The sequence below is a fragment of the Phalacrocorax aristotelis genome, chromosome 8 (genome assembly GCF_949628215.1).
Source record: "Phalacrocorax aristotelis chromosome 8, bGulAri2.1, whole genome shotgun sequence".
NCBI lineage: Eukaryota > Metazoa > Chordata > Aves > Suliformes > Phalacrocoracidae > Phalacrocorax > Phalacrocorax aristotelis.
In genome coordinates, this window is record NC_134283.1 from 37,574,180 (window position 1) to 37,594,219 (window position 20,040).

The following is a 20,040-nucleotide window of genomic DNA, read 5'->3' on the forward strand; positions in this document are numbered from 1 at the left end:
GGAAATAAAAGGTCTAGTTTTCTCTCTTTCCACTTGCTGCCCTGGAGTCTTCATCAGCTAAAATGTCCCATTTTCTGCTGTTTCACTGGATTATGATACAAATCTTTATAGGTGAGTCTTCACCTGCTTTTTCTATGCTTGCTTAGAAAACAAAATTTTTGTAAAATTAAAACCAGTGACACTTGTTTTGTGAAAACAAAATGGTGAAAAAGGTCATACTCATATACAGAACTTCAAAAGTTTTCTTAACGTACTGAGTTAATACTGATTGAGGTTGTTTTATACATTTTATTTTCCTTTTGAAAAATGTTTGTCGTTTCCTCTGTGTACAGGCTTGGGTAGTTCCCCTGTCCCCCAAAATTATCTAGTTTCTTTACTACAGTTAAAACTGTACTGCTGGCTTTGCTTCATCTGTCTCTCCACCATGCCACAGTGCTTACATAGCCCAAGCTAGGGAATTGAAATATTGACAGAGTAATGAATATATATACATGATAAAGAAAGGATTCTCTGAAACTCTGAGGGCTGTCTGCTGCTATGAACTGAGTATGGGAAAACGTGGCTGGAGATTCCTCTCCTTTTACTCCCAAGTGTTCAGTTCACCCATCTAAAATCTGAAGCCTAAAAAGGTGAAAGTCAACTTGGGAGGCTGGGTCTTGCATGGTATCAGCTACCTTTCTGCATGTGCATTTAGGCATAAGCAATGCAGTTTCCAAATTGCCTGAGGTGGCCCAGGAATGTGAGTTCACCCACTTTCAGTGGGGCGTGTACTACTAATGGGAGTTGTGCTTTTAGATCACTTAGGCATTACAGGACATTCTGTCTCAGATGACTAAATATTAATTTGATAACCTCTGCCAGGATGAAATTTTATGTATAACATTTACAGCATCTGCCATGTTCTTAAATTGATCTGAAAAGTAGTGGATAATTTGGTCAGCAGTGGGATACACTGAGGGGCAAGAGGTAATCTGTGCCTCTTTGAGGCAAAGTAATGCAACCTCCATGGTGTCTGCTGCACAAGTGGAGCTTCACTGGCACTTCACTGTAGCCCAGGGAATTCCATAATATCTTTTGTCTTTTGCCAGTCTCAGCAGAAGAAACAGGAGGGCTCTTTCCTTCCTGTATCTTCAGCCTCAAAATAAATTGGAAGGACTCACCTCCGTTTGGTCTTATTTTCAAAAACTTTCTTATATGCAGAGCTACTGAAGGGTGAGAATGGCTTTTTGTTACATTTTCTTTAACTCAGATCAAGAAAAGAAAATTCTTGTTCAACCAGCTGTCTTGGCTGGAGGATGTATGTCTTTGTCCATCCAATGACCAGTCTATGGGAGGGAAGACACTACAACAGCAACTATTGGAGTTACTGCTTAATACCAACAGTCACTGAGGGTTGGTTCAAGAGAGACTATATGTAAATATGTGTATAACTGTATGATCTGAACAACTGTGAATACCCCTTTCTATTTTGGAAGATATATTAAACATGTGGAGTCCATTTCTCTCTCACTTGGATTAAGGACTTACAACAGCAAATGTCGCTGACTTCAGTGGCACTACCCAGGTGTAGCTGATGCTCAGGGTGCCTTGGGTCAAATCTGGATGCTTAGGAGGTCACTGCCACGGACAAGAGTAGGATTCCTCTCACAGTAAGACTTGGGTGTCACAATATAACAGTCTCAGGAAGCTCTTAATTTCAAAGACATGTTCATTCAGTCCTATTTACTATTCTTTTGGAAAATGTGTCTGTGGAAGAGGCTGTAACTGAGAAGGAAGGTATTTAGCCCTTGCAGAGGTTCATACTGTTGAATCAAGGCTGTTGTGGTATTGAAGCTTTCCATGCCAGACTGCAGTACGGGCAGACGTTAACAACATTAAGTTCACATAAATTAAAAGAGGATTTGAAACTGCAAAATCTGTAAATTTCTAGCACCAATACTGATGGGAAACTGCACTGGAGACACTCTGGTTCCTTGTGTCTTTCCTCTTCTTCTTTTCATTCATTTATTTATTTAATAAGTTTGGGGCTCTGCTGCTTTGAAAGAGAAAAGCAGGCAAATTCTCATTTGTTAAAGGGTTGCTTAATGAAGCTGCTTTTGTTCTGTGCAGGACTGGGATGAAATAAGAACAGAAAATGAGCCCATTTCTCCTCCAGCAGCAGTGGCCTTAACTCTAGGAACAGTTCAAGCTGGCCTTGGCTTTGCACACATCTTTGTTGGGGTGACTTGAAAACCTGTGTTAACCCGCTCAGTGAGTAACCCCCTGCTCCCCTAGGGATGCTTTCAAGGTCAGCTGGATAGACTGTTTTGTTCTGTTGTCACAGAAAGAGTGTTTTCTCTGTTTTGCTGCAAACAGGCAAATGAACCTACCCTTTCCAAGGACTAAAACTAGCAGCCATTTGCAAAGCCTTATCCTGCATTCAGGAATTCTTTTTTTTTGGCACATCCTACCTTCATTTCACTGCAAAAGCTTCTGCCCTTCACACCATATTGCATGTTGTTTTGTCTGCCTCTACTTTTTTAGCATTTGGAGCTGTGGAAACGTGAATGAGTTGGCTTATCTTGCCAACGGGATAAGCAATAATGAAGCTGAAATGTCATCCCAATAACAAGTCATGAGGCAGCCTGCCACAGACTAAAGCCTCACCTGGGGAATAGTGCATTAAAGACAAAACAAAAGAGACATGGACACAGTTGGAAGCATCTGTTTGCTATCTGGGAGTCATGCCAAAAAGAAAAGGCATTCAAACAGCTGGCAGGATAGAAATGTTTGGTAAACCAGGGCCAAAGCTGGTGATAATAGCAGCAACTGCTGTAAGTCCTCTTTCGGGTAAGCAAGCTGGCCATGAGACATCAGATCTGTGGGATGATCCTCTTGCTGCAGCAGAGGACCGGATCTGGATGCTCCCCAGGTCCCTCAATTCCTGCTCCACCATATGTAAATGATAACATGGGGAAAAGGGCAACAGGCTTGGAGGACTGACACAGACTAGGTGAATGTAAACCAGAAAAGGTTTGCTCCTATATGGGAACCTTTTTTGTATAGTGCCTTTCATGAAGAAGAAATTCCTTTTAGGACAATCTGGGAACTACATAGACAGTTAAGAGGGAACAACACACAGCAAAGATTCAAACCAGATATTAAGGTGGCTATTGGCTGTAAACACCAAGTAAAGCTGGTCATTAAGAGTAAGAGCACAAGGAAAGCATGCATATGCTCTTTTTAACATCAGCATAATGCTAGCCGTTAAAGCTTCTATGTACACAGTGCTCTGCAAGATAAGTGAGATAGTTGGCAGGGCTTGCTCAGAAACCTACAAACCAGTGCACTTGCTGAGAACAGGTTCCCATAGACAGATCCCACTGCTCTGCCAGCTTAATTAGGCCCTAATTTTACACACGAATTGGTATTTTGGACCCTGCTATTGAGACTGTCAGTGAAAGGCAACCATGACAGCATTTCCTTTTTGAAGGAGATGGTGGTGGACTGAGAAAACCAGATGTATTTTACACTGGGTTTCTGAATAACTTTCAAACAGTCTTTTAGGAAACGAGATGGGATGGGAGCAGAGTTCCCACATACCATTTGCGCAGATCTAGTCTGCACTCAGGCTGCCAGCAGTAGACCTTGGCTTCACTCACCACATGTTTGATGTGAGCAGCCCTCCAGCAGCTGGCTGGGGCCGGAGCATGGAGCCCTCCAGCAGCAAACCAATGTCTGCGAGCTCCTGGCTGCTGCCTGTAGTGTCCTGGGCCATCAGCTGCCGCAGGCTCCAGAAGGCTTGGGGGATCAGTAACTGTGGCCAGCTTGCAGGCAGGAGTGTTTCTTTTCCTGCCTCATTGTGTTGCAACGGTAGAGTCATGCGTCAGAGGCTGCCAACACTCATCTTTCCTTGTTCTTCCTTGACAGTGCACACCACATCTGAAGCTGTTGTTAGAGGAGTAATAGGGCAACCTGTTCAGTTGCCTTGCTTCTACCGGGTGGCACGACATAAGGACATCTCTGATATGTGCTGGGGCAGAGGCCCGTGCCCAAATTCGAAGTGCAATAACAAAATTTTGCACACCACTGGGAATAGGGTGACGTTCAGAAAATCTGAGAGATACAGTCTCCGGGGCTATATTTCTTATGGAGATGTGTCTCTCACGATTGGGAAAGTGAAGGCAGAAGATGCAGGTACCTACTGCTGCCGCATAGAGATCCCAGGTTGGTTCAACGACATCAAACACAACATGCGGCTGGAGGTGGTCAGAGGTGAGTTTGGGGACCTTCATGTCACAGCCAGCAGGGAGAAACCTCTCACAGGATAGGAGTTTAAAATTGGAGTTTGTGTGTGCTTTATTTGTTTGTTCACTTGTTTTGGCAAAAAGTGTTTTTCCTAAATTACATAGTTTTCAAGGGAGGTATGCAACCAGTTACCAATCTGAATCACATTCGTTGAGCAGGTTTGATGAGAAAATAGTAACTTTTACCCTTTTTTGTCTTTCAAATGAAATATTTAATTTATCATTTTGTAGCTATATTTCAAGTTTTAAAAGATGATGGAATTAAAAAAGGGATTTGTCATTTTAAGAGCCCTTGGAATGAAATTCATTTTGGATTCACCCCAACACCAAAGAGGCTTTTGTTTGGCTCATGTCATAAGGAGACCCACATGTTTAGAAATTTTGTCTCAGAATCTTGAAGAACTTTTTCCCTTTCCTATTACTTTGCTGAGCTGCAGGATAAAGTAAGGGTCTTACAAAGTTGAGAAGAGGCTGAAAACCATTCCAAAGCACAGAAGGAAAGTGGTACCCACCCTCCACACTGCAGAAAGACAAATTTTTTTCTGACTTTTACAGGGTGTTCAGGAGTGTGGATGTACAAAGCAGTCTTGTATGCCTGTTATAAGCAATATGCCAGGAGAGTGGGAGAAAAATGCTGCAATCCCATGTCTATCTCTGAGTCTGAGGGCAATAGAGTTCATAAAAAAGGACCAGTTGAAAAGGTTAGCAAAAAGATTGTAGCTGAAAATTGATCTATTTTATTTATTTTCTTTTTATGAGGATATTGAAAAGCAAAACCACAAAGTTTTAAGTTTTTGGGTCCTGCCACACAAGGTTCTGGCCCTTCCATTTCTGTAAAAGGGTCAAAGAGGGGGTGTTTGAGACCTACCAAAAAAAAAAAGGCAAATCTGTAAATTTTAGAATTGCTCGGTTTGGGGCATGTTTTCATCTAATTAAACAACCTTTTTAAATAGTGACTCCCCACCTTCATTTTCAGTACTTTACCAGCTAGATAATTGTCATTAATTTCTGGGCTGGCTTTCCTCAGGGTCAGTTGTGAATGCTCTCATCTAGCTTTTCTCTTGGCTATGTTTTTTCCATGCAGCCCCTCCAGTGATAACCACCACCACAAGAAAGGCTCCTGTTTCCCGCAAACGTTTTAGAAAAACAACTTTTGCTCCCCAAGCAACCTCTGATCATCAAACGACAGCAGAGACTGCTGTCCTCCTGACAACCACCGTCCCTGAAGCAACAACTGCAACCACTGATCATCAGGTGACAGCAGAGACTGCTGTCCTCCTGACAACCGCTGTCCCCGAAGCAACAACTGCAACCACTGATCATCAGGTGACAGCAGAGACTGCTGTCCTCCTGACAACCGCTGTCCCCGATACAACTGCAACCACTGATCATCAAACGACAGCAAAGACTGCTGTCCTCCTGACAACCACTGTCCCCGAAGCCACATCTGCAACCACCGATCATCAAGCGACAGCAGAGACTGCTGTCCCCCTGACAACCACCGTCCCCGAAGCCACATCTGCAACCACCGATCATCAGGCGACAGCAGAGACTGCTGTCCTCCTGACAACCACCGTCCCCGATACAACAACTGCAACCACCAAATCTTCAGCAGTAATTACACTGGAGACCATTGCTCCCTCAACGTTTGCTGTGACAGCAAATGATACTTTTCCAGCAGCTATGGTGACAACCAGTGCTTTAGCAGATTTTCAAACCGGTTTCCAAGCAGCTGACATGAGGACTGAAGATGACGACATGTTCTGCTCAGCAGAGTCTGTCCCTCTTCCTGGAGGTGCAAAGGGTAACCAGCGCCAATCCTTTCTTTCTTCTGTGTAGCAGGGATGATCTGTGTTAGCCTGACTCTGTCATCACAGAAGGTCTCTGGGTACTTATATTTGTATCTGGGAAGTTTTCTCCAATATGCCTGTAGGCATGTCTCAGTAGGTTTAAGGAAGCACAGGTAAAATGTTGTGGATGAGGACAAACCAGGGTGAATGGCCAAGACAGCAGAGGGTCAGGCTTGCATTCAGAGGAGTTTTAACAGGCTGGAGAAATAATGTGACAGAAAACTAATGAAATACAATAGAAATATATGCAGAGTCCTGCACCTGGGATTGAGTAAGAGAGATTCACTCGACTATGCATCACCTTTTTTTTGGTTTGGGAAAAACAATTGAAATTGTCTGCTGAAAAGTTTAGTTTAGAGCATGTTCGGCTTGAACAAGAGTCAGTGAAAATTCAAAACGTACTTAAAATTGAGTACTTACATTGCCATCCCATATGAAGGCTGCTGTTATTATTAATATTTAGCTGATCAGAGTGACCTACTATCATCCTAACCATTCCTAGGTTGCTACTTTATCCATATTGGTGACTTCTTTTCCACAGATTGATGTCTGCACACAAGGCTGGGTTTTGTACATTTTTTGGATCTTCTATCACTTGAAGTTCTTTCTGACATGAACCTCTGAGGACAGCTTTTCCATATCATCTCTTGTCTTCCAGCCATAACAATGTGCCCCAGTTAAACTTGGCAACAATTAATTACACCCACCGCCGAACAGTTAAAATGTCTAGCCACTGGCCATGCTCGTAAAGTGCATCAGTTATCTGTGTAGAATGAGCTGCAGACATGAAAACCAAGGTGCAGATTTTTACCTCTTAGTTGCAGATGCAGAACTGTACGAGCAATTTTGAGTGCCATATGAAGCCCCTCCTAATCCGTGGCCTTTATAAGCATTACTTTTTATTTTGTTTCAGTGACTACTGAATTCCCAAGTACACTTCTGACTGCAGAGGGAACGAAAAGTGCTCACACTTCTCCCATGGTGAAAGACATGCCAACTGCAGGTGAGAAGGATAATGTTACAAGGCCAGAAGTTGCATGTTCAGAGAAATGAAGAAGCTGTCATAAACAAAATTATTGACTATTAAGAGTGTACCAAATGTACTGACAGCTATTCATTGCATCTGGAAGTAAGAGCTATCTGGGGTCCACACAGAAATTGTTTGAAATCAGGATGTAACAACAGCTGAGAAAAAACATGTTTTTAAGCCTCCAAAGGAAGTAGATTTTGAGTCACTCACTACTGTTGGGTATCTCGGGTCTGAGAGAAGTTAAGAGCTGTTTTTTGTCACCATCCAAGCTGAATTCTCAGTTATCCAATTTGTTATCACTGTGAGTTATTTAAGCTTTCCATTTTAAAACCTCCCTGAGTGTTGTGAGCTTTGAACCTCACTGAATATATTCAGCCAGATATGGCTGCTTGCTCAGCTGTCCAGTGCTCAACATTGTCCATGATGATGATGGAAAGCAGCAGGCAATTACCACAACTACCATTCCTTCAAGAGAAAAGGAACAGGTATATGAAATCATACCATCCCTGAGAAATTAACAAACTTGCATGAAGTTTGCACTTTATGTCCCTCAGTCAAGTATAAAAGTAGAATGGCTCAAGTTATTCAGGTGTGATAGTCTGCACACTAAAATGAGGACTTTAAAAATGTAAAGCAAAAGTTCAAGGATGACATGTCATGTTTGGCTGTTAAGAGAGTCCTTTTAGTTTCAACTAGTGCCAAGAATCGTTTCATTCTTAAAACCAGAGTATTTAGATTTTTGCAGGTCTTCTTTTGCTAGACCTAGAGACTTACAGCAGAAATAGAGTTTAGGAAACTGTTCCTTGATGCCTCTGGAGAGGGCTCACAGAAGAGTCTAAACTGGTCTCTTGAGCATTTGTGAGGGTTTCTCAGCCCTGTCTCACTTGTCATCTTTCTGATATAGTTCTGGATAATGCCTGTATTCTGCCATTTTAAATAGGAAGTTTTGCAAAGGGTCTTACCTCTGGGATTCTGCGGGGCAACTTAAGTTGTGACTATGGGCTAGAAAGAGCCACCGCATAAGCAATAACAGCGGAAAACATACCATGCTTATGTGAGTCACGTACACTCTCACCTATGCAGAAACTTGTGTCATGCTGTTTCCGAGAGCCAAACTGTCATAATGTGTGAAAATGCTGTGGCATAATTGAGCACTGTTGAGTAAGAGCCATAAGCCAAATTAAATTCTCGACTCAGTCTCCTTCTACTCTGTGAAATAACACACTAAATGGACCAACTTCAGACTTATTGTAATGTAAGGGAAGGCTAATTTGTTGCTGAACTCCGTATTGATGTTAGCACAGTGGCTGGGAGAGAAACTCATGGCTGAGAGAGCCCTCCATCTCCAAACACAATTCTTGCTAGATAGGTTGGGTTAGCTGGAGCGGTTGGTTCCTTCTGACCGGGCTCTGATTTAGTTTCTCTTCTGTCTTCTGCTTTCCCCCAGCAACCACCCCGCCAGCAGCAACCATGCTTCAGACCCCAAAGAGAACCCTTGCTCCTTCAGGTATGGAAAGTAAGCAGCAATAGTTGCTCCCATCAGCCAGGCTGCAGCATGCTGCCGGAAGGTTTAATTTTGGCTTGTGGGATGTGCATGTCAGAGTGAGATATGCACTTCTTGTGTATTTGGGGGTAGTTCTGCTGAACTACATTTCTCTCCTCTCCTCTCCGAGAGAGGGAAATAGGGGTGTCATAGAACAGGCGTATGGCAAAATGCAATGTTCACATATCCCTGGGACACTAGCACTTGCTAGTGTTTTATTACCTATCTTTGCTTAGCTGTAGTGCTTATTAGCCATAATCTCTTTGCTATTCCAGTGCAAATTTCTAGCTACAGTTTTGTTCATATGAGCTACCTGTGCCCTGCCCATGTCTCTGATGAAATGCAAGCACATTATTTAGTACATGGAGACAAATCAACTCAGCTCTCAGAGAGAGCTGATGAGAACTGAGAAATTTGGGGGAGATTAGGTTATTCACTGAGTAACATACTCTGAAAAGTTGAAAACAAAAAAGAAAACAGCAACTTCTTTTTCTAACGGGATTATTTGTGACCATCTGATCATGCCCATCACCAAGTGTCATTCCGGGTATCTCATGCATATAGTTTCCTTTGGCCGCGGTCTTGGGCACTGCAAGCGTGTTACATACACATGCCTTGACAAATGACTCATCTGGTCCCTGGTATATTTTTCTCAGATGGAAGCTCTGTGGTTGTTCTCTTGTCAAACCTTTGAGAGCAATACTCATCACAGTCTTTCTATACATTAGGGCATAACCTAAGGCATAGGAGCTTTCCTGCCATAGGATGTAAGCTGAGGTTTTGAGGTGACTTGTCTGTTTTTAAGATGCTGCTAAGCATTGGGTGCTTCCTCTGACAGATCAGGTGCTCCAAATACTTAAATACTTTAGTACTTTGTAGCATGACATCATGATTAGCCTAGGCCCAAACCTGGATTAACTTTTTGTGACTTTAAATTCACTGGCAAAAGTAAGAGAGTAGGATCATAGGATAACAGCAGAAAAGTTTGCTGCAAGTGTTCTTGAGCGTTTAATTAGTTCATCCCTATTTCCAAAGCTTAGAAAACTAGAACTGAATTATTCTTAATACTCCTGGATAGAAAAAAAAAAGCATCATCTTCATATAGCTTTCTTAAATCTGTGGTAAGTTATCTGAATGTGAAGATATTTCCTGTGGTTTTCAGTTCTAACGCAGCTTTCAAAAACTGTAGTCACACAGAAGCCTGCTCACAATTAAACTGAGGCAGTTCCTCCACTTAGACTTGTACATCTTTTACTACCTCTGCTCTCTGCGACATCTTGCCTTGCTTCCAGAAGTGGAAACTCCTTCACAGCAGATGAATTTCTACTGTCTTGCTTCATGGGCTGGCCCTGGGAAGCCTCCTCATTCCTTGATGAAGACTGACATTTCTCAATGACTGCCTGATATACCATTTATGGCGAAACCAGACTGCTCCCTTTTGGTTACAAGGTGCTTTATTTCTCCTACTCAGGCCCAGATTCTGTCCTCCTCATTCCCTGAGAGTTCATTACTCCCTGGCTAAAGCAGTGACAACCACAGTGGCCCTCACTCCTTCAGGTGACCCTGACAGTAATAATTTCAATCTCTTGTAATTTCAGGGATTTCAACAAGTTCAGACAGCAATGCTGAGAAACCTGACGATAACGGAGATAAGGTAAAACTTCCTCTAAGTTTCAAGAGTGTTTAACTAGAAGCCAGAAGGACAGCAGGATATACTAATGATTTTCAATCTATTCATACTAAAGGGACAGTGTTTTGAAACAGTAACATGAAGTTTTGTTTAGAAGCTTAGAAACCATCTATTCATCTGTCCAGTGGATAGACCCAAAGCCTGTGACCATCCCATTTGGCCTGGACCCTTCAGAAAAAACTCATACCCCTGACAGCCCTCTAAGAGAGGCAGAGGTAGCACCTTGGGGTGTGACCAGGCAAAAGGCAACTTAGGAGAGTTTTTACACTTCCCTGTCTCTAATTAAGAGAAGGATGAGGATGATTAAGCTCCTGCTTTAGATGCCTTATTAAGAAGTTCTTGTTAAGTGGGGTGCTTAAATGCTTCAGAAGAAGATTTCTTAAATACTTAACAGGTAATTCATGTTGTTTATCATGATTGACCTGATGTGTCTTCTCCATATTTTGTACAGGCAAGCCCAGAAAGCATTGCAAACTCCAGCCCAATGCAGATATTTCAGAGCTCTTAGCCACTAGGGCAGCCCACTCCTGCGTGAATAGGTCTGAAGTAAACATGCTTCTAAAGCCTTTTCAGTTTTTCTCTTCTCTCTTCCAGTTTCCCAGCTATGCCATTCTCATTGCCTGTGTCATAGCGGTGTCCATTTTTCTCATATTAATGCTCTCGTCATTGTTTTGGAAACGTAAGTATCGCTAAGCACATAACTGATTAATGTTTCTAATGCTGGCCTAGCGCTGATGTCCTTCTGTATCTCTGGTTGATCTTCTGGTAAGTCTGCCATGGCCCCTGTGACAGCACTTTGTTCATTTTATGGGGGTTGCTGTCCTTACTCCAGGGTTGTGTCACCATAAGGAGACCAAGGAGCATGAGTTGGTGGGGATGCAGCAGGAGGAAGCCTGTGCAAAGAACCTGTTCACTCACTTGGTTTTAGGTCTGACTCATCTTGTTGGCTCTTACTTTATAGTAAAGTGGTCCCGTAGCTTCCTGGAATTACTCCTGACAGACATTGGTGTAACTTAAATCAGAATGAGATCCTTTCTTTCCTGCATAGCCCACAAATTTTGCAGCTTGCTATCTTTGCTTCTGAACTCATTTGACAGATCCATTAGAATTGTAGATTTCTTTTTGCCATTGTGACATTAATATTATTTTGCTTCTAGGTAAACACGCAAAGAAGTTTATAATAAAAAGGTAATCCATTTTGCAATTCCCTAATAGAAGTCCCAATGTAATTTTTCTTAGAGGCAGGAAGGTGCTGGCCACTGACTGTAGTGGGTGTAGTATTGGCTTGTGATGTTGACTACCAAATTGTATTATGAGCAAGCTTCAGGTAACTTCACCTCAGAAAATTGAACAGTGGTTCCTGGATACTGCTTCTATGTAACAACGAACAGACATCCAGAGCACTGGAGAACTTCAGCAACTGGTACTTACCGTTATGTAGTGACCCCAGCTTAAAGAAATACCTAATCTGCTTTATTCTTTGATCAAATACCAGGGCATGACCCTGGTGGAGTTATTTTAAAGAAATGAAGGGATAAATGGTTATGATGAACAACCAGCAAAATGATTGCTTAGAAAGGGATCAGGGATTTATAGACAGTTCTCCATGGGGTAGTAATTCATGCCAATACACAAAGAATGGGCCTCATGAAGGGCACGCTACAGCAGGGTGGCAAACCAAGCTTTCCATCACTAGACAACTCTTGCAGCTCTCACGGGGCCACTGTACCCTCTCACACACTCCTTGGGTCACACTGAAGTATCTGAGGTGATCATTGAGGTGTAACTGATAAGTTAATATCTTCTGGCTTATCGTGAAAAAAGGATTTTGTCTAGACAAAGGTGAGGGTAATCCAGTGAAGTAGCATCCCTTTGCCAAAGAGCAATAATTTCTCAGTGATAGATGGTCCTCCACTGCATACTTGGACGAGGGGCCATGGGGGGTGTCTCTTTTCTGAAGCCCGTAGTGATTACCCTACAGCTGTCATTATAAGACCTGAAAAGCGCTTTCCTATCCATTAGAAGAATGCAACAATGTAAATACTTCTCTGGTGTGAAAAGTAGGCATTGCACCACTGAAGTCAGGGAACTCAGTAGCTTCTGGCCTCTGTTTCATTTGGGAATTTGCCAGAGTTACAAATAAGAAAGGATGCTCTGAAGCAGCAACGTCCTTTTGCCCAATCAATAGTGATCTATGCTTCTCCTTACAGCCTTGGACCAGCGGAAGACCTTGAAAAAGTTTTCAGTGGCACTGAAGGAGAAAACAGCATTTTTTCCCTGTGAAGAGCTCCTGCATTATCTGTAGATGCCATGGAAAAAATGTTCCATGCTGCACTGAGAGATCCTTATGAGCCCTCAAAATATCAATGGGTATAAACCAAAGGCCAAAGCTTCAACTGTGAAAATTTAAAATCTTGGTGTAAATTTTGCCATTCACCTTTAAAACTCATTGCATAAAGAAGCTTCTTTGAGAAGATACTTTATGCACTATTCATAGGTGTTTCTGGTGTCTGCCTTCTTACTAATACCATGTCACAGAATTTAATTTGGTTTTCTCCATTTTTACTAATGCTTTTCCTTGAATACAACCTATGCTGTAGGAACAGAGGAGAGAAGAAATAACATGGAATGCTGCCTAACTTCAAATTGCCAAAAATAATAATAATAAAAAAAGCAGCAAATACAGTTCTTATTGCTTTTGTATAATCAAGAGAAAAATGAAACCACAAGAATTCTGTGAGTATAAATCAAAAATGCAGATGACTTAGAGGGTACCAACACTGCCTATGATTCAGCGTGTTTGAATGACCCTTGGAGACTATGTTAATAAAAGTTGTAATTTACCACTAGCAATTGTATTTTTTTATGCCACATCCTAAGGCATTTGAACAGGAGTTAGTTACTTCCCAGGTGTTGAAATGACTGGTGTGCTGTCTCAGCTCTTCAAAGAAGTATTGCAGCATTTCCAGTGGTGGGAAAATGCCCAGAAGACCCACCTGCAGGGAGAGTTTTCTATCTTGCCCCCCCAAGCCCCCATAACACTCATATGTAAATCCATGTCTCCCCCATCAATGCGCATAAGGGATCCCCAGGCATTTTTCGGAAGTTGCCTTTTAGTCCTCATGACAATGAGCCTCAAAACCCAGCAGCTCTCATGGTGGAGCCTGTTTGGCGATGCAGACCTGCACCATGCAGCCCCAGGGTGCTTAACTCAGGGTCCCCACACCCAGTCACAGGGTAGCATAGTGCCACCTGGCTGGGTTTTGTATGGATGAGGCTGGGGTGCCCAGCCCCACCAGAGCTGCCCGTTTGTCTTTTTAGAGAAGTTGCAGGTGAGAAGCACAACACAGATCACAGCTACATCCTGGAAACTTGGCCATCCCTTCAGGTGTCCGTGGGAGGTGGGTGAAGCCACCTTGGTGTTTCTGAGCAGCATAGGCAAAAATCCTGTGATCTCCATGGAAAGGCTCTGGGGACACTAAAAACAGTGAAAAAGAAGAGATGAAGGGTGGCATTCACCTGCTGCTGCTTCTAGTGGGACAGAAGGGCTGAGGGGGAGAACATTGCTACTGCTAGGGTCAGAAATTGCCCCCAGTCCTTCTCTGCAACAGCAAGCTGCCCCCACACTCCTCAGGGGCACCAGCAGGGCCTGCTATCCCTGTTCCTAGGACTTTGGTGTGGCAGGGCTGGCAAGCAGGCTAAATGCTGCTCAGACATATCTCTGTGTTGTGCTTAGATCTGACCCTGAGGATGAGGATGGTTTAGACACTGTGGGCTGCACAGGCATGTGTGTGATTAGCAGAGAGGGGCAGCCCAGCTCTGGGCTGTGGACCTTGGCTTGGCCCTGGGGCGCCTGAGCAGGAGGCAGGTCTGCCAGCAGCACAGAGTAGTCCAGGGAAGTCTGAAATCTTCCCCATTATCCTCAAGCCCTGTAAATGCTGCCTCTCATTTGACCATAAGGACAGCTCTGCAGCACTAACCTTACCTCTACTCTGCTGGGAAAACTGGAGCCTTCAGGTGGCTGCAGGCAGATCAGCAGGAGCAAAGCCCATCATTTCACCATGCTAATCGTATCCTTTCTGAGTGTGATTTTGCTTGTGTTTCAGCTGGGTTAAGGTTTAGGCTTTAGAGAGCAGATTGAGTTGGTAACCAGCATGGGGGTGTCAGTGCAGTTGGACTGGCCTTGGAGGCTGGGGGATCATTTGTGGAGTGTGCTGCAGTCCTTTTGTGTATGTCATTGGGGTCCTCACAAATTCTGCATCAGCAACTATGGGAATGGCATGGGAGAAGGTTCAGATCCATGACACAGCTTGTTATCTCCATTGCCTGGAGTTTGCCAGCCCTGTCTGTGGCAGCTCCAGGCAATGACAACTTGAAGTACAAGCACATTGTGGGAATAGCATAAAAGCTGAAGAAAACATTGTGTAGTGGATCTGGACTTCCCCACCAGTCATGCTCAGGGCTGCGGTGAGACTTTCTGACTCTACAGCATCTTCTCACAGGCCACGAGTTACACGGAAGCAGGGGAGATTCCTCTTTGGGGTCCCTCTCAGTCTCACCCAGGTTCAGCACCCTGCTGTGCACCCTGGTTTAACCGCATTGTGGGAGGCAGAAAGGAGTCCCCGAACAGAGGATGTGGCCTGCAGACTCCCAGGTTGTGTTTGCTCAGCTGAGACCAGTGCCTGTTCCACACTCGTTAATGTGGCTGCTACTACCCCAACACACAGCATGTGCTAAGCCTGGGGGCCTGGTGTCCGACACTGCTTCTAGGCATGCATCCTACACAAACACAAATCTGTAAGAAATAAAAAGGGGGGGAATGAAACAGTTTTGATATGCTCCTTTAAAAAAAAAGGGGGTGTGTGTGTTCCCTTTTTTTCCCTCCCCAAGTAAACCTGCTAATTAAGCCAGCAATATCTTCACTGCAACTTGCAATTGGCAGGGCTGGGCCAATCCTTTTGCTCTTATTAATTAGCTCTGCACTAATTACTTCTTTAGAGCAGGGCTGTCTTTTGCTGGGGAAGGTTCTAATACATTTGCTGTGGTGCTGGCTGGACTTGAAAGCCCTGCTTTGGGGAGCTGCACAAGGGCAGAAGAAATAGCCAACAAAGTGAGTTTGATTTGATCAGCCATGTGCAAATGTAGTCCAGAAATGCTGTAGCAAAGCTGTAAGTGTAACTTATGTTGCTAAGCATTTTTATTTACCTTTTTATCCATCCCAGTTACTGAGGCTAAGGTGGCAATTGGAAGCAGGGAATCTGGGAGGGTTATATTTAAATGAAAATATATAGAAGTAATTTCTGAGGAACTGACTCTGGCTGTCAGTACGTACAGTGAAAGGTCAAAGGGAGCCTTTTAAAATGTGCCTGGAGGAAAAAAAGATGCTGTTTTCCAAAAGCAACAGAACCCCCAGAATGCAGTTTCTGCATCTGATGAAGAAAAACCATATGAAGGCAGAAGGTTTTCAGAAACAAAAGACTGTCAAAGAGTATGTCATTGGCATCTGAAAACATTAGTCTTTATTTTTAAGACTTTTCCTTGGAAGGCAAATAAGGAGTGCACTTGACTAAACATAAAGCACAGCTGCTGATAAAACCCTCCAGTAAGCAGCCTGAAACAATACACAGGGTCTAAGTTGCAAAGCCCTACAGGGGCCAGTGCTTCAGGCTGGGCAAACTTTGACAAAAGGCAGCCTGGCCCCTGGCAGTGCTGTGAGGCTCGTGCTGTTGTGTTGTGGGGTTCAGGTATCCTCAAGAGTTGCTTTGCTACAACTTGCTGCTGCCCGTTAAACTCACTGAAGCAGGTCTCCCTGCAAAGTCTGCCCACGTGCACCTTCGCCCTGCCCTCACTGGCCTCCCATACCTCCCAGAGAGCTGCCAACAAGCAAAGCTGTTTGCTTTAAAACTGCTATGCATTTCCCCAAAACTCCATTCCCTCCAGACCTTGCCTCCTGCCACCTCTCAAACTGCCAAGCGCTAAGTCATGAAATTGTCCAGGTTTAAGACCTCTCCCAGTGCTCTGAGCTGCTGAAGTTATTGCAGTGTTTATGGGCTTGCACTGGGAGCCTGTGGCTAGAGTGAAGCAGGTTTTAATTTGTTCAGAGTCCATGTCAGGCCTAAATGGTGTTATATCTGGGGATTCTGGCTCTGCTCCATGGAGCAAGATGGTTAATTAATGAAGGATTTAGCTTTTGGTCCAAGTAATAATTTTCACTGGACCCCAGAATTTTGTGGACAATTGTCTGTATCAAAACGACCAATTAAATTGAGTAGAGGAGGTCTGATGTGAAGAGATAGTGACTGAACTACCTGATTAGTATGGAGGAGGTACAGAAAAGCAATTAAAAAGGGAGATCTGAATATACTGGGACATGGGATTGTCTAATGAGAAAACAGGAGGAAATACTGAAGAAAAAAAAAAAGCAAGCGCTGAGTTAGGAATACAAATCCTTTAAAGAGAAACAAGAGGAATGAATTAAATATAATTTTGCGATTAATAAGAGACCTCTCTTAATAGACTTTATTGGAGCTGACTGCTCTGGTGGTCCCTTTCCATCTCAGCAGCACATTTCATTATGTTTCTAGGTTTGTTTCTTAGCCTTAATGTGCTTTTCTAGGCATTTTTTAAGGTTAATATAAATAAATCTCTGGGTTCCAAAGGTGGAATCTAATTGGAGCTTAAGAAAGAGCAAGCAAAAGGGAAGAATGTGGCTGAGTACATAGGAAATTAGAAATAAGAATAAATAGCATCATGGGACTTTGGGAAAGAACAGAGATAACCGCACAGTGTGAGGCGAATGCATGAAAAAGTGGAAAATTTTGGCGTAGTAGGAAGAGGAAACGGGACGTGTTGCTGCAGACATGACAGCAGATGGCAAAGTTGAGCTACAGAGACAGAGCAGAGAAGCAGCTGGAGAGATTAGAAGGGGCTGTAAAAGTGATGCAGATTTGCTGCCACCAAGCAGAATAAATGCAGCCTCCTCCAGTCACGATGGAGGTCCTGGCAAGGAGCTCAGGTCACGGCTGCAACCAAAGCACACTTTCTGCACACTTGGCCTGGCGTCTGGCTTATGTGCCCCCTAGCAACACCATTTCCTGCAAGTCTCAGTAATACCCAGATTTTCTTGTGCTCCTGAGGCCATGGTGGCCATGCACTCCTTGGTTTCCCCTTGCCACTGATGTGTAACCCCAGCTGGGAGCAATGTGGCTTTGGTTTCTCTTGCTAATTTAAAACATAAACCCCAAGACTCAGCACCTTCTGCAATTACACTGTGGTAGCAGTGACCTGGCAAAAGAAAAGTCAACCTCTAACCACCCCGTAGCTCATCTCAGCATCCACTCCCTCCTGCTATCAAGCACATGAGAAAAGGTGGTGGTCTTGGCAAGGGCGCCTCCAAATTATTGCTTTGGGGAGTGCTCAGAACTAAAAGAAATACTGAGATTAGAGTGGGGCTTCCTACAGAGAACTCTTTGGTAGGAAGGTTCATCTCCTTACCCTGTGGTAACCTCATCTTAAGAGCTCCAAGTGGTTTGGAGCTGAGGTAGGAGGTTACAAGGACAGTGGGAGGATAGATGCAGACTTGAGTGTGCAAAAACTGTTGGAAAAATTGGGAAGGAGGGTGTTGGGAAATGATCTTTGGTATAAGTTCATTGACTTTCTTTAGTCTTTGAAGCAATGAGCCTTCTCCAAGGGGAAGGGAAATCCACCACTTCCCCAAATGGCTTTTTTTTTTTTCTAAGAGGGGAAAGAAGCTGTATGTTCTGCTATTTCAAAATGCAGATTTTTTTTTTTAGTATCTAGAAAAAAGAAAAGGGTTGTGGTTGTGGTTTTTTGTTGTTTTCTTTTTTTTTTTTTTAAATACCTAGGAAAAGAGGTGTAGGGTAGGTAATCCAAAGCAGAGAAGAAGTCCTGTCTATAGTTAGGTTTTCTAAAATAAAAAATACTAAGGCCTGGCTCTCCTCTCTCATGTACTGGTATGTGCTTTGTAGTTCTACCGATGTTAGTGAACCCTCAATCCTTGGAAGTAACCCTTTTTCATGCTTAGATGTACATCTAATGAATATTCATGGCTTCAAAGCTGCTCTCAAGCACCAGAGCTGGTGTCATTCTTAACTAAGCCATCCAGTAGTTAATAAACATCACACAAGCATCTGCATATTTAATGCAGGGCAGAGAATTTTATGGAGAAATCTATAGCTTTTAATCCAGTGATGAATGATTTATGGAATTTTGGATTATTCACTTTGCACTGAATTAAGTTGTATCTCTCTCACAAAGTGAGACACCCCCCCAACATGGTCTGCGTCACAGACGAGGCTGCACAGTGGTGTATGTTGCTGGGATGAATTATTTATTGGATGTTTTAGAACACTTGCCCAGCAGTGAACTAAGCCAGTTAATTTTAAATCTGTTCATTCCTAAGTACACAAAAAGGATTTTATGTACATGAAATGTGCGGGTGCCAGAGCAGGGGCACAGGCTGCCCAGAGAGGCTGTGGGGTCCCTTCCCTGGAGACATTCAAACCCTGCCAGGACGCATTCCTGTGCCCCCAGCTCTGGGTGTGCCTGCTCAAGCTGGGGGGTTGGACAAGATCATCTCCAGAGGTCCCTTCCAACCCCCACCATCCTGTGATTCCATGATTCTGTGAAATTAATCTCTCCTTCCTCCCTCCTCCTCCAGTTTACTAGTGACTGATCCATGAAGTTTGGGTTGGGTTAGCTTTGGATGCAACTTTTCCCTTAGGGGACACAGTGATGGTGTCCTGGTGTGAGGGACTGTTTGCCCAAGCCATTTTTGGACCTGGTGTGCAGTTGTTTGTGGAGACCTTCAGCCCTCAGTTGTGTACTACTTTAAAAACCATGGAACTGAAATGATTTTGATTTCTTAGCTTGTAATGCACATGGTATATTCCTCTTAAACCCAAGGGAGCTGTGCAGACAACTTATCAATGGACCTTGATATGGGGGGTAGGGAAACTCCTGTAGACTGTAATGATCAAGCACTGATTTGTTGGTTGGTTTTTTTTTTTTTAATTTCAACATGCAAGCCTCAGCCCATGCCAGAGCAGAGCTTTCCCAGGGCTGTCCTGTGATTTCTCCTTCAAGGGCAAGGGGAAATCTGTCTCTCAGTGGGGTGGTGAGTCAATGCTGCTTTTGAATTCTGCTTGGTGTTTTGTGCCCTTGGTCTATTATCTAATGGAGAATATGATGAAGTAATTATGGAAATACACAAACTGCAACCTCATGAATACCAGAGAAATTCATGATGATCCATGCTAAAAGAATGCATAAAAATGCTAATCTTTTGTAAATGGGGAGCAATAAATCTTGTTAATATTAATAACTTAGAGCATTTAATTGCATCAGGTCTGGATGAATTCTAACCAAAGCCTTCTGAAGAGAGGTTTATAAGACTCTCTTCTGTGAACTGTGTACCATGAGGTCAAGGGGAGCTCTAACTTGGATCCACTTGGTGTGTGGTTGCCTTTGGTTATCTATGGTGACCTCCATTTTTGAGGGAGGGCGGATGGGACTGGTCCAGAAGGCGACACAGGCCACCCAAGGGAACCTGGGGGACTATCTTTTGTGGGAGAATGTCAGAACTCGGTTGGGTATGTGCAAGACCCTGGACTCATTTCATA

At 43.5% G+C, this 20,040-nt stretch overlaps 1 protein-coding gene across 5 annotated transcripts; it reads left to right on the forward strand.

The window, feature by feature from the left end:
• On the forward strand, positions 1-13,248 carry LOC142061489 (uncharacterized). Of its 5 annotated transcripts, none has more exons than XM_075102624.1 (9): positions 1-111; positions 3,910-4,254; positions 5,371-6,090; positions 7,050-7,139; positions 8,614-8,673; positions 10,308-10,363; positions 10,973-11,078; positions 11,557-11,587; positions 12,610-13,248. In XM_075102624.1, the coding sequence occupies exons 1-9, from the start codon at positions 63-65 to the stop codon at positions 12,680-12,682; spliced, it is 1,530 nt and encodes a 509-aa protein (XP_074958725.1). In that variant the 5' UTR covers positions 1-62; the 3' UTR covers positions 12,683-13,248. The 5 variants fall into 5 exon arrangements, with proteins under 5 accessions (XP_074958725.1, XP_074958722.1, XP_074958723.1 ...); XM_075102621.1 differs by having other exon boundaries at positions 6-111; positions 10,994-11,078; XM_075102622.1 differs by lacking the exon at positions 8,614-8,673 and having other exon boundaries at positions 6-111.
• The last annotated feature ends 6,792 nt before the right edge of the window (positions 13,249-20,040 follow it).

What these genes read in the sequence shown, in the direction of transcription:
- LOC142061489 (XM_075102624.1), top strand. Translation starts at nt 63, where the DNA reads ATGTCCCATTTTCTGCTGTTTCACTGGATTATGATACAAATCTTTATA. An exon ending in TCTTCCTGGAGGTGCAAAGG is followed by an intron (nt 6,091 to 7,049) that starts GTAACCAGCGCC and finishes ATTTTGTTTCAG; the next exon opens with TGACTACTGAATTCCCAAGT. An exon ending in GAAAGACATGCCAACTGCAG is followed by an intron (nt 7,140 to 8,613) that starts GTGAGAAGGATA and finishes GCTTTCCCCCAG; the next exon opens with CAACCACCCCGCCAGCAGCA.